Raw genomic sequence first — 14,090 nt, 5'->3', positions numbered from 1 at the left:
GAAATGTGAATATAATGATGCTCTTATATGATGCTGATCTGAGCACTTTAGGAAAGTAATGAAAAGAGGATTATATGCATTTTGTGCAATCACCACCCAATTAAAGTAGACGTGATTTCAAAACCTTTGTAGATAACTGCCATTACATCCTTCTTTAACATTTTTCCAAGAGGCACTTGAGACTCTTCAATTACAGCTGATCATTCAAGAAGTGTACATAATATTCTTTTCATTTTGCTCAATAAATATGACACGGACAGTAGAAATGCCCTGAAAATACATGTTGACATAGAACACCTTAAATGAATAAAGACTACATTTAGGGAATGGAGTGGAGCATCATCTGAGAGTTAAACAGAATGCGAAGCAAAACATGCTGCCAATACATATTAATCACAATTTATATTATGCTCCCCCAGCTTACAGAGGACCAGTGAAGCATGCCACTAAGCCTGATGAGAGACGCCTCATGAGGGAAGGGTTATAGTAGAGCTGTGGGGCTTCAGGGCGTGTGGCAGGGGGATAGATGGATGAAGAGGAGGTAGTCTACTGTCCAAGATGCCCTGCAGAATCTCCTCCAGATCCTCCTTTCAAGCAGGCCTTTTCAGCCTTCTATTCAAAAAGCAGTAATTGCATCATTTTTCAAGCCCCTTGCCTCTGTCTGACTGTGAGGCTGGCCCCATTAATCAAACTAATGGAGAAGTAAGTGATTTCAAAATATAGGCTTTGATCATGCCCCCTCTATCCTCTCCTACAACTCCGCCTTCTTGTGAGCTTTGGGAAGCCCTCTCCTCCCTTCCTTCAATGTCCTGCTTTTCTCACATTCCCTCCATTTGCACTTCACTGCATACTGTATGGAAAGGCCTATGTGATAGGTGTGAAAAATGTACTTTCATATTATGCCTTTTAGACTTTTGATAATGCACATAAGAATGTTTCTTTTGCACATTCTGACAGTGCTGTGGCTCTCTGGCTTGATTAAAGTTGATTTCCAGTGTATAGCACCCAACTGCGTATATGAGGTTGTAGAAAATGGTCACTCTAAACTCATTGTAGCCTATTAACGGATAGTATGTCCCAAAGAATCACAACTCAGACACATTTATCGATCTTGATGAGACGGATTAAATTAAAGTGCTCCTCAGGTGTATTGAAAAGCTTGTGCCAGCTATAAAGCAGCAAAACCATTACTTGAGGCCACTACCACAGCCTGGTGGAAAATTAGATTCACCCAAGCAAGTCGCAAACCACTGATCAGAGAAATACTCTTTGTATCTTTGATACAAATGCAGTGATCTTGGGGAAATACAAAATAAACTTTACAAATGCTTTATTTACAGCACATTCGACTAATTTATTGTCTTTACAACTCTATCCTGCCCAAACTAATTGCCCCAGAGAGTTGTTTTCTGGGAATTATTATCTATAAAGCCTCTTTAAAAGTAGTCATTCCTCGAAACGAGTTTCATACATGCCAGTATGCATTATTTCCTCAGCCCATTGTTGTAAACACAATGCTGATTAAGCAACCATTACCAAAGCATTCCATGAAACAAATAACACATCTCTTAACAATATCTCTCGACAGTATACAGAGATTATATAGATGGCAAAGTGCCATCGCTGACGCCGCCTCTTCTCCTTTTCTCTGGCAGCCTCCTTGGCTGTCTGTGCTGTTTGGAATTAGCATAATGTCAAAACTTAAACTCTCACACTCCCACTCTCCATAACACCTCTTCTTTCCCATGGTGTTCTGAGAAGACTTGTCTCACCCTGTGCTGAAATAATTAGGATGAGATTCATGATAGTCTTTGGCCCAGCTAACCTCCCATAGTTACCTCTCTTTTGTTATTTCTCTCTTTGCCTGCCCACTCATCTTGTTTACTTGTGCCAAATCAGGAAGAGTTTGGTGGATAGAGCCTGTTTACTTACCCAATTTGTAATACTCACAGGCACAAAGAAGTCGTTGATTATTTAAGAAGAGGAACTGCATCAATACAGGCCCATCGGGTACATTGCAGCGATTTATAAATTAACTCTTTTTAGCAGGGTTTTTTTTTCTTAGGAGAAAAATGTCCATGTTCCTTTGTCCCCATCTTTTCTCTCTAGTCTCAGCCTGTGTTCTCAGACCTTTCTCTTCAAAATATCTGTTCACTAAAGATCAGAGACTGTGGGAGCTCACAATTTTATATTGTTTTGCAACACACATTTTATTCAGAGGAAATGGCTTCTTTCTTTTTTTTTTAACTATTGTTTACTTTGAGTGGATTTGAGCATGGGTGGTCTTTTTTAGGTGCTTCTTGCTTCTTACTCGCACACAACTACTGCACATCAGGTGGCTGCACAGCACACCTGCAAACTCATACTACCAGCCACTGAGCACTATTGTAAGTGCCTCAATTGCCTTAAACATGGTTATTGAGGGATGATGGAGTATTGAAATCCAGAACACATTGGCACATTTGACAGCCACACCTGTTATTTTCTACACACCAGGGGCAGTAAGGTGCATATCTGCACAGGTGGATACCACCTGTCTTGTTTTAACATGTTCCAGAAAAGCCATACATTTTCCAAACTCTGCCCCTAATTTGGCACATCCAAGCCGCTATTCCTCTTGGCAGGCAATAGCATGTCTACGTCTGTCTTTCAAAGCGGATAAGGAGAGACTCAGTGTTGATGGAGAATAATAAACCTGTGCATCTGACTCAAAGTCAAAATTCTAAAGAAAATATTAAAAACTAAACTGACTCTTCAGTTGATGAATCCTGTGAAATAATACACATGCAGGGGGCCAGCCCACATCCATCTTATTTAGTGTTGCTGAATAACACTCTAATACCACGCCCTAAGACCACACCCATCTTCGACCTTGACCTTCATTTTGATCTCCATTACACACCTGCTCCGGGATCTTTTATGGCTGGGACACAATCACTCTCACAAAATATGTCCACAGACTGACATAAACACCTGGCAAAATACTCAAAACCGCCTCACAGTAGATGTCTCCAAGATCACATTTTGCCATGATGACACACACACACACACACACAGGCTCACAAGGTGAAAACAATGCCAGCATCCCTTTCGCAGCTGGTAACAATAAGGGATCTGGACGAGATAGGATCTCGCCTGACACTGTTACTGTTCCTCTCATCACATCCTGACTAAGCTGTTATGCCACCTTCATTTTTTTCAAGTTTCTCACCTCTATTGTTTCCAGTCTCCGTACCTGACAGCCGCCTGTGATTAGTTACTTTGAGGCTGTTTCAGCAGTATGAGAGTAGCCTCAAGCAGAGATCACAGTAGTGCGTCTGTGGTTATCTGTGAATATGTATCTGGGTAATCTTACCTGTTGGGCACTACCTCCTTCTGGACAACTGTGAGAAACAGTCCACAGTACACGAGGAGCCAAAGAGGCTTTAGGAGCCATGGGTTTCATCCATGGACACCTCATTGTAGTGAGTTGTCTCTATAACTTTACTGTAATGTTCCGTTAAGGGCTGTCTTAGTATGAATTTGAAGCGGCCTATTTTCGGCTAGACAAAAAGGAGGAATTAGGTCTCATCTTCTCACCATGTCAGCTTTTATGTTTAACAAAGTCATTATGATTTACTCAAGACCTGATACACAAAACTGTTTCAAGAAGTTTGAATAAAAGAGTGTAGAGATTTCTATTTGTGCCACTTTTGTAGGACGCTACCTACCCAAAGTGCTTAATTATTTATATGTTTCCAAATAAAATCACTTACCTCTCTCATAAAATGTTTTTTTTCAGGTGTGAAGTTCAGTTTGAAAGGAAAGTTATGTGGTCTATTATCTAAAGCGAATGGCCTTGGAATGGTATGAAGTGCTTTTAGGGAAAACAGTTCTTGTATTTTAATTCACTTGACTAATTTTAGCAAATGGTAGCATGCATTATTCGGTTGCATTTAAATAACGTCCTTTTACTCATCCATTGTCTTTGCTTGGATCCATTCCCATGAATTACAAGTTTTAATAGTTATGGGATGTTGCTTGTCCACTTTATTTTGAGTGTTGCAACTAAACAGTCTTACCTAGGCATCGTTCCAGGTTAAGATCCAGCCCACCACAAGGCCATTGGTTCTCAAACTGGGAACGGGAAGTGACATACGGGTACATGGAGGAAAAAAAACTCCTAAAAAAAAAAAAATTAAAAAAAATCCTAAGAGTGTGGGGGTGGGGGATGAGTAGGTTGAAAGGCTGAAGGGGTACCAGACTGTAAAAAGTTTTGGAAACACTGCTGTAGACCTATGGTATCTCATTCTTCAGCTTTGATCATGCTCAACTATAACACCCAAAAAGCATCAAAGAGCTGCTTCCGTCCTGTGGAAATGTTTTTTGAAAAAAAGGGACCTCATGTAAGCCGGGAAAGATCTCAGTCATGTTTGCAAGTTTCTAAAAGTACAACCCTCATGCAGTGTACAATTATTGTTAGTTCTCTACAACATAAATGTTCTCTCAAAATCTGTCCCCTCCTTTTACATTATGGTATTATATGATTGTTAATGTAAAGCTTCATTTGTGTTGGTATCATGAGAATATAAAAGAGATTATGTATTACGCACAGTGCATTGACTCTATAACTGCGTGTCCTTGTGTTGTATTTGTAGTCAAAGATGAACAGAATAAGTTCTGGTGAGGTAATCAGATTCTTCTCTGTTAATTATCTTTGTTTATTACATTCATCAGCTGTGCCATAAAAGTTCAATTGCAAATATCATCAAAGATCCACAACATAAATTTCCCCCAGGTGTACGGGTTTAGTTTATGCTCAGTGCTCTCCCAAGGGCATCCTGTAGAAATGCAAAGTAATTCGTCTTCTGCTGAGATGTATTGTTCAAGAAGTGTTCCTCGGTGTCTTGTTAAAATGCTAACTAAGTTTGATTTTTCCTACAAACTGTCTTTGCTCGAAGCAAGGCTTGCTCACAATATCACAAACTTACTGAGTTGCTTTGTTTCTTATGTTAAGGGGTTTTTGTTAATGTTTGTTGTATTATGTTGATATATATGTATACTGTATATAGTAACATCATGTAATGTTTTTTTGCCTGGGGCTTCAAATGTGGCAACCTGGCTCAAATATCTGATTATGAGAACGATTCATGTCTAAAAAAGAGTGTAACTGTAGTTTTAATAGCTTATGTTTTGATATTTCTTTCTTAAAGGAAGAATTATTTTGGCTGCATTCTGCACAGAGAAAAACAAATGCGTTGAGTGATCACAATTAGGCTAATGAAATGTAGGCAGAGAAGCTTTGAATACTATAAATACTGTATTTTTTAAAAATGGTTTGCATTCAGTGTCTGAGGGACATGACTAGATCCATTTCAAGTGTATTGTTTACATGCCTACAAGATGTCTCAAAGTGCATGTTGGTGTGGTGAGTTAATTCCACGCTCAGGCCAATTGCACTGTTTGAAAAATAACAGCTAGTTTCGAAACCTTGCCTTGAAGATTCTTGCATCTTACTGAATGCCTGCACTCAGGAGGCTCTTCAGCCTGCTATGGTATTCATAAAATGTCACACCTACTTTTAATCCTGTTAGTGACTCTTGGATGTCCCCCTCACAACATAACAGCTCAAAAAATGTGCAGTGGTCTACAGAAGAAATATGTCACAGGCACAGTAAAAGAGTGAACATCAAATACTGAAGATGCCAACAATGTAGATACAATATACAAAGAAAGAAAACTGTGCTATCATATGATTTGATATTAATATTATTACACCTCCCCGGACTTGAGTCTATCTTGGTGAACACTTTTCTTCACTAACTAGAGCGCCATTGTAGCGGAAAAATGTATTCCAAGATAATAGCGCATCAAGTATTCAGATAAAATAAGCTAACATTTTGACCAAATAAGAGTTACATGTTGCAAATTATTTAAAAAAGGTAGTTCAAATGTAACTTTTGTACATTTATATGAATACACAAACAAAAAAAACGCTATATTTCCGCCTAGGGCACAATGCTAAGGTTCCTCTAATTTAGTCTGTATAACGATGCTAATGTGCCAACTGGTAAGTCTCCTAGTGGGGACATTAGCTATTCCACTCATGGCTATATTGTAAGCCTGTGGGAAGCTAACTACATGCAGAGAGGAGATAGCGGCCTCAGTACCATGGCAGATGGGAGTCGTGATTTGTTTTTAATTTGACACACATGTGCCATCTTCTTGGGAGGGCCACCTGGTCCTGAATACCGACAATGGAAGGTCAGAAGAGATTTGATGAGGTGTTGGATTAGGGCTGCAGATCGGTATCCCAGCTGACATTTCTGCTGGTTTTATCAGTTGCTGTATCTTTTGCGAACCAGTAATTAATTGATAGCAGTATGACGGTGATGAACCCAGGTTCTATACTAACCCATCATGCATGGTTTAATTGAGCATATTTACATGTGTGCTTGTGAAGGTGTGTCTAATCGTATGTCTGTACCAGTCTAAAAGTGCACTGAGGACAGCTGGCACCTTTGTGTTTAATGCTGCGTCAATGGAGCAGATTAAGAGGTCTGTAGGTGTGTTTCCACAGCAACGATGGTAAGATTGGGTTCAGAAGGACTATTGTAAATCTTTTATGACAGACCTCATTACTCTTCACTGCTTCTTTGTGAGACCCTTGCACCGAAAGAACATGGAAAGTTGGGACAACTTCCAAAAATGTTTTCATTGTCAACTCTCTACAAATTATCACCAACTACAAAGACTCTGTGAAACACCCCCACTTAAAACGAACTATGAACTATGCTATGTACCCATAGAGCTGACCTTAAAACTATGGCTTATGGTCTTAAACAGGAATCTGTTGTCATTGAACTCACACTGAGCAAGTCTGTGAGATGAGTACTTCATCTGCATTCTAAGAGCTTTTCAGTGACTAGAAAACGTAACAATCAGTAAATAAATACACTCACTATACTATATGTGATGGATGGATGGACAGATAGATGCCCGGGGTTAGTACCTTTCTCTCTCAGCCGATTTAGTATTTATCTACAGTAGATATGCAATCTGCCGCCAGATACCCTAATTGATAACCCAAAAACAAAACAGGTGAATGTCCAATGGTAAATGTGTGATATAAATAAATCAGTGATATCCTTAACCACTATTTTATATGCTGCATTAGAAATTCTATATCCTGTCACACCAAATATAGTGAACACAGGCCATGACATTGTATAACTTTCAGACGGTTCAGTTACTTTTCTCAAATGCTGCAGACTCAGCATTGTTTATGTCAGTTTCAGGGTCAGTTTCATCTCTCTGAATTTAGTATTTTCAATAATGCTGCAGGGCTTCAGGAACCAGGAGGATTTTCTCTTGTTGACTGCTAATATCGATGTTTAAAACGACTGCAAATGCAATGTGAACATTTAAGGCAGGGTCGTACATGATAGTCTGACATTTATTTTAACATGGGAATGTTGTGGATGTTCTGAAGCAGGTGTGTAGTTATAGATTTAGATACTGTATAATTGTAAATATACACTCACTGGCAACTTTATTAGGTGCACCTGGTGCTCAATAAAGTGTCAGTGTGGTCTTCAGCTGCTGTAACCTATCTGATAGAAAGTAGGTGGTGTGTGTTCACAGATGCTCTCCTGCATTCTTTTTGTTGTAACCAGTAAATATTTCAGTTACTGTTGCCTTTCAATCAGCTCGAACCAGTCAGGTATTTATGCCCACAGAACTGCCGCTCACTGGATATTTTCTCTTTTTCGGACCATTCTCTGTAAACCCTAGAGATGGTTGTGCGTGAAAATCCCAGTAGATCAGCAGTGTCTGAAATACTCAGTCCAGCCCGTCTGGTACCAAAAACCAAGTCACTTAAATCACCTTTCTCCCCCATTCTGATGCTCGGTTTGAACTGCAGCAGATCGCCTTGACCATGTCTAGATGCCTAAATGCACTCAGTTGCTGCCCAGTGCTTGGCTGATTAGAAATTTGCGTTAACAAGCAGTTTGACAGGTGCACCTAATAAAGTGGCTGGTGAGTGTAGATTCACATAGATAGGCTGACTGATACATGCAAAGATTCAGATAGATACATTAAGTGATTCAATTTAAGGAAATCAAAACATCCTTTTTGTACAATTGAATCACAAGTAGTCAGTGAGTCATTGTTTTTCTCAGCTGGGAGGAAGGATGCTTGTTCTTCCACAATTGTTATATCATTTATGTTGGTGCTAGACTCATTCTTAATTTGTGGGGACAAATTTTAGTCCAGCTCAAGTGTAAATTCCACGGTTGGAATACGTACACTAGTTGTTGTCATGTAAAGCTCATATAGCTCATATTGACAGCAGACGACTATATCACAAACAATAATTTGAATCAGCAATTCAAGGGCAGTTTGACTTAACTTGTTGTCCCACTGCTGTTTATTTTTTTGTTTTTTAGCCTATACCCTCATTGACATTAATGGGGTGGACAAGATAATAGGAACCGATCAGTACGCCACAATGCAGTTAAACACAACATACATTACAGTCCTCCAGAATTATAATACATTTCAATCAACGCATCTCTAAAACAATTGTAACAAAAACTGAACATTATAACCTTCATGAAGGTGTTATCCAGTGCAGGACTGTTGCATCAGACTACTTTTTACTGTAACACACTATAATGTACAATCAAAACTGGCTTTGCTTTCAAATATTTCAGACATGATTTTGTATTGTAACAAATAATTGTGTTGAATGAATTTACACAGAGCACTCATCTTTTCACATTTAGGAGATTCATCCTCAGTCTCCTGAGCCTTGCCTCAACCCCCTCCCCTCCCCACCGATTTTCACATCCCTCTAACCGCAATTCCTCTCAATCCCTCTTCGGCTGTCACGGTTTTAAATTGGAGTTGGCCTGCCTTTGTGCCATTGCTACTGTATAAGAACATGCCTGCGGTACTTTGCCTGTGTGATTAGAGATCTAACTGTCGCCAGGCTTTGGCTGTATCAACAGTATAGAATATTCCTCAGATGTCACTCCAGGCTCTTGTCTATGCTGCCTCCTTCAAAACCACATTGCTCTCCAGAGTTCCAGTGTTACATCATCTCCTGAAATGAATGGAAAGAAAGAAAACACACACCGCCGAAATTACTCTTTCTGGATGTCAATAACATTTAAGGTCTTACATGGATTTTTAGGCTTTGATGTGATCAATTTTAACCAAATGGGAAACCCCTTCCTTAGTTTAACTGAAATAGGACTATGTGTGATTAAGAAAGGGCTGATTAGGCAAAATCATGTTGGAATTGTAATTAGACATAAAGGGCTTTTCTATTTTAGAGTTTTGAATCCCAATTAGCAACAACCTGAAGTACTGTAAACACTTGTTTCTGAGGTGCTTTTTCAGATGCAATTAAAATCTCATTCCTTGTTTTGAATGAATAAATGTGAACTATGACCTACTCGAAAATTAGAGTTGATACTAAAACAGCCACGAATGTTAAATCTCAATTTTCTGTTCTGTTAAATAGAGCATACTTCTATTCCCATGAGGTTCAAAACAAGTCGTTCTTCCTGTTGCTTCTTTCAGTTGATGTTGGAGAAGATGGCAACTATGACTAACAATGAATGGCATCATAGTGATGAGCTATAAATTCAGCACAGCCTTCAGTCTGTTACAGCAGCTCTCAAACACTTGAGTATGTCAGCACAATTATGCGTGTGTCACGTCCATACAGCAGCACTCCGTTAGCTTAACAAAGCTTTATTTGTAGAGTGACTAAAGTTGTCAAGTGTTTAGTTATGCTGTGAACTGGGGCTGAATCTTTCAAGTGGTGGTTTCTGTTGTGCCCAGGGTTTCAATGAAACAGGGAATCCCAGCCAGTTAACTTTAACTAAACCCACATTGCAGTACTTGCCTTAGGTTTTTTTTTGTTTTGTTTTTTACCATTATGGCATTTGACATATTTTGTCTGGAACAATGAATGCAGTTTAAGGAGCTGTCGTCTCTCTTAAAAATGTCATGGCTATTTTTTATGGTAGACAATAGTTCGTTAATAGTTAGTTAGTGTGTTTGTGTTTCCCACCATTTCTTCAATCCACATTCTTCCAATTCAAATGAATTCTTCCAAACATCCAAAAAAAGTTCAGACGGCTGGTCTTTGCACATAGTTTATTGGGTGAGTACAATATCCAGTTATGATGCATCAATAGGAACGGTTTTTAAATGGTTTTAGCAAGAAATTAAGGAACATCAATCACAATGTCCGAAAGTCCTGTTTTCTTGATCCCTAAAGATTAACTTAAATTCTCTCATAGTCATCAGCTCTGATCATTTCAGCTACTTCTGAAGATTATTCCAGGAAGAAGGGGCAGCATATTTAAAAGTATATTGTCTAGGATTGTTCAAACCTTGGGGACCAACACTTCAAGCGCTTGTAAACAACTTCAATAGTACAGCTCAAACAGTAATAAAATAATGTTTCCATATAAGTACGTTTATTAAGAAAGGCTTCTTTTTAATAAAAATAACACTGTACAGTGTTAGTTTACCCCCTCCCCACCACCACCGCCACAAACACGCACACCACACATACACAGTTCCCTTTCATCTATCTGCTAATGCGCTTTCTTTTTGTTCACCTTTGCCTCAAGTGATCCCTACGGCTCTACATTGAGCATCGTAGACTTCATTTTTCTCAGAATCTTGCTTTGTTCCACACCTGCAAACAAATCCACACACTTGTTCACACAGACATATACAGAAGCCCTCCAGTGTTATGTTGAGCTACATAATAGTGAAATATTTCCTTTGTTTATTGCCTTTATCACATTTGAAATGTTACTTGCAGTATGACAAATGCCTGTAATATAACAATACTGCAGTACCAACATTGTGATTGTATATTTAATAATAATAGGTCAAACCTTGATAGAAGTACAGCAATGATGTACAATAGACAATGATTGCAATGAAAGAGATACTGTACACCAACTGTGGGATGTGTTTTTATGGTAGATAAACCAAGATGTGTTTTACCAAGATAAAACGTGGCACTTTTCACGTTTAAATATACTGATCTGCACTCTCTTGATCTGAATATGACTCAGTTCAGCTGAATGGTTTCACCAGTAACCAGCAGGCCCACTATACAAGACGTAAATTAACCATTATGTCTATGTAAAAATATATGTTCCTCAGAAATCTTGCTGTGAAATATAAAACCATACCTTTAAACATATCGGAAGCACTGATCACCATATGTCTGGTATAACCTAGCTTCCACTAATAACGTTGTCTTATTCATTTGAATTTATGAAGGCATATAGTTTTTTTTTAATATTGAGCATGAGACGTGGTCTTTCGGCTGTTTTGGCTAATATTGCCCTTGCACTGGTATTGTTATCTTGCAGTTTGATGAGCAGAGAATGAAAGGAGCATTAAAATCAAAACATGACTCTTCCAAGGTTAGAAGATCAATTGACAACTTTGGTGCTGTGCTGTGCTCTGCACCAGCTATTATTGATTAGCATGGTAATGTTGAGTAAAAATCCAGCACGTTTCCGCTGGTTATATGTTACGACATCAGTCTCGCTTTGCATGAAAGGGATTCATTTGGACACTAATGATAGCAATTTGCAGGAGAGGGCATGCATTGAAACGTTAAACATGGCAGATGTCAAAAGTGTGCAGTCCAGTAACAGGTGTAACTTTATAATGAGAAGGACGGCTTATGGTAATTCCACTGTGACGTTATTTTCACCTGTACTAAGATGTGTCCGGTCATGCATTTACATACACTTCAGTAAGCCTGGGAATATTCTCATTTGTCCAGGTCATCGTTATCCCCAAAGCAATTTCAGTCAAAAGCAACTGGACTTGGTTATTTGTCTAGGAAGACATTTCACCTCTCATCCAAGAGGCTTCATCAGTTCATGTACGCAACTGACCAGGCTGGGACTGGTCCAACTAACTGGTGTGGAGATCCAGCTATTTAACCTCTCACAAGGCCCATGATGTTACTGAAGTGAAATGGGTTTGGGGGATACACTTCAGTAAATAGTCAATTTTCTACCGTAACCTGATTTCTAAACGCCAAGTATAACATAAACAGTGTTTCTGTAATTGGGGTAAAGGAACGTGATTTTCTGTAGGAAAAAAGATGATTTATATGCTGTGTATAAGTGTCACTGGCTTTACACATTTGGGGAAAGTACCCCTGTGACAGCAGACGGGCGAGATGAAGGGAGAGAGTATAATGCAAGGTTCGTCCTTGTGTTCAAAATGTTCCATTCAATGTCTAACTGAAACCGAAAAAATGGTGACAACTGTACAGTTATATGTCCATGTTAGGTTTCAACCACTGAGCATTTGTACTACACCCATATACAAGGTGGTTGGAGAAGAGAAAAGGTGTGAAGAGATCAAAAGTGGTGGGAGAGTTCACATCTTTTCCACAAGCAAAACTTTTTTTACGAGGGTCAAAATTCCAGCAACACAAGTAAAATAGTATAACAAGCAACTTTATTGTCAGGCCACAAATAGTGACTCCATTTTATTTTGATACAGTAACAAATTTTGATACAGTAGCAGTAACTGTTTCCAAGTCGTAAATAAGTCCGTCTGTCTTAGCCTTAATACCTCACTGCACACTTGTCAGTATTAGTAAATAGTATTTATTCAGAGTTGACTCTGCCACAGAATCTGTCAGGTTGCAGATCAAATACTGGCACCAATTTCTGTGGGCTCCACATTTTATATGTCACAATCGTTGAAAGGCTAATGAAGTAAGTCCCATAGCAGTGGGCATAACATGTGCATCTGTACTCCAGGCATTCATTCTTGAAAAAAATATTCAGCTTGTATATAGCCAATATGCTTAACATAGCATCATTTATCGTGGCTGGGCTGTCCAATCTCCTCCAGGCAGTGTGATTTTGATGCATTCCATGATGTTTTTCCTCCCCTGACCCATCAGACCAGCACCCTCTCTGTGGTACAGTGCTGATTTATAAATTAAGCTCCAGAGATACCTGAGGGGTCACTATCATGAACTATTGTAAGATGTCAACGAATTGCACACAAGGTCCTTAAAATGTCCTCCTCTCTTTGTCTGTCCTCTCTTTTATTTATCACTGCAGGCTGTGGAAACCAACCTGGCATCCAAGGACAGTCACTGGGTCTACGCCAATGAGGTGAGGCCAGACAATCTTGTATGCACCTGAGGGAATCTAAACTTTTGTTTCAGTTTACCCTTGTCAACACAGTTACATATGATGCCAGGGCACACACACAACACATGAAAAACTACAACAACGTCAACCTCTACACTTTCATATTCATTTAAATAAGCAGCAAATCTTTTGTTTTGAATCTAGCGGGGCTGCCTGAGGGACTGGCCTTTCGATATTGTATAATTGCCCATGTCATAACAACTGTGTGTCTTCCCAGACTCTGTGCCAGTGCTCTGTATGTATGACATTGACCTGGAGCCCCATGCATGAAACTCTGTGTAGATTCACGGTTAAGGATTATGGCGCAGAGTTCCTTTCAACATTGGAGGGACACATTAAGCAGGAGGGGAAATTATTTGAATTGAACTTAAGTTCCTGTTTAATTCAATCCGCTTCCTCATCATTTCACCCACAGCGACCTCAAATAAAACTCTGTGAACACCTGGTCTGAAGTATGCATGAAGTTCACAAATTATCACCGAACATTCTCACTCCTTAAATGTCCTTCATAGATACCACCTTATGTGTTGGAATAGGTGTATGCTTGTTTTGTATGTACCCCTCGTTTATGCATGTGGCACCTGGTCTTCTAAAGTGGCTGTAACAGCACAACATTTAGGTGCACTTTATGAATACAGAACAGTGGACTCTGTCTTTAGCTTTAGTGCCTCAGCGCTGCATTTTCATTGATTCAAAGTAATTTGGAGATAAGGGAGGAATCATAGGATTGGGCCGATACTAAAAAGAGTGGATGAAATACATTAGATGAAAGGTTTCTCCCAGTTGAATTACCTGAAATATTAGCATTGCTGTGTCTAATGGGAGCTTTCTGTCTTATGCACGCACTTACACTGAGTCCCATGGGTTTTAATGACA

The 14,090-nt window shown here is 39.2% G+C and overlaps 1 protein-coding gene across 1 annotated transcript in view; it reads left to right on the top strand.

Moving 5' to 3' along the window:
- grid1a (glutamate receptor, ionotropic, delta 1a) overlaps window positions 1–14,090 on the top strand; it is a gene marked incomplete at both ends in the record, with an annotated part of 214,690 nt that overhangs the window by 156,463 nt on the left and 44,137 nt on the right. The window contains 1 exon segment of the mRNA XM_083923323.1: window positions 13,122–13,175. Coding sequence (XP_083779449.1) covers window positions 13,122–13,175 — 54 coding nt within the window.

This window comes from Echiichthys vipera, assembly GCF_963691815.1.
Source record: "Echiichthys vipera genome assembly, chromosome: 11".
NCBI lineage: Eukaryota > Metazoa > Chordata > Actinopteri > Perciformes > Trachinidae > Echiichthys > Echiichthys vipera.
The sequence above is the reverse complement of the archived record's forward strand: the minus strand, read 5'-3'. Positions and strand labels throughout refer to the sequence as shown.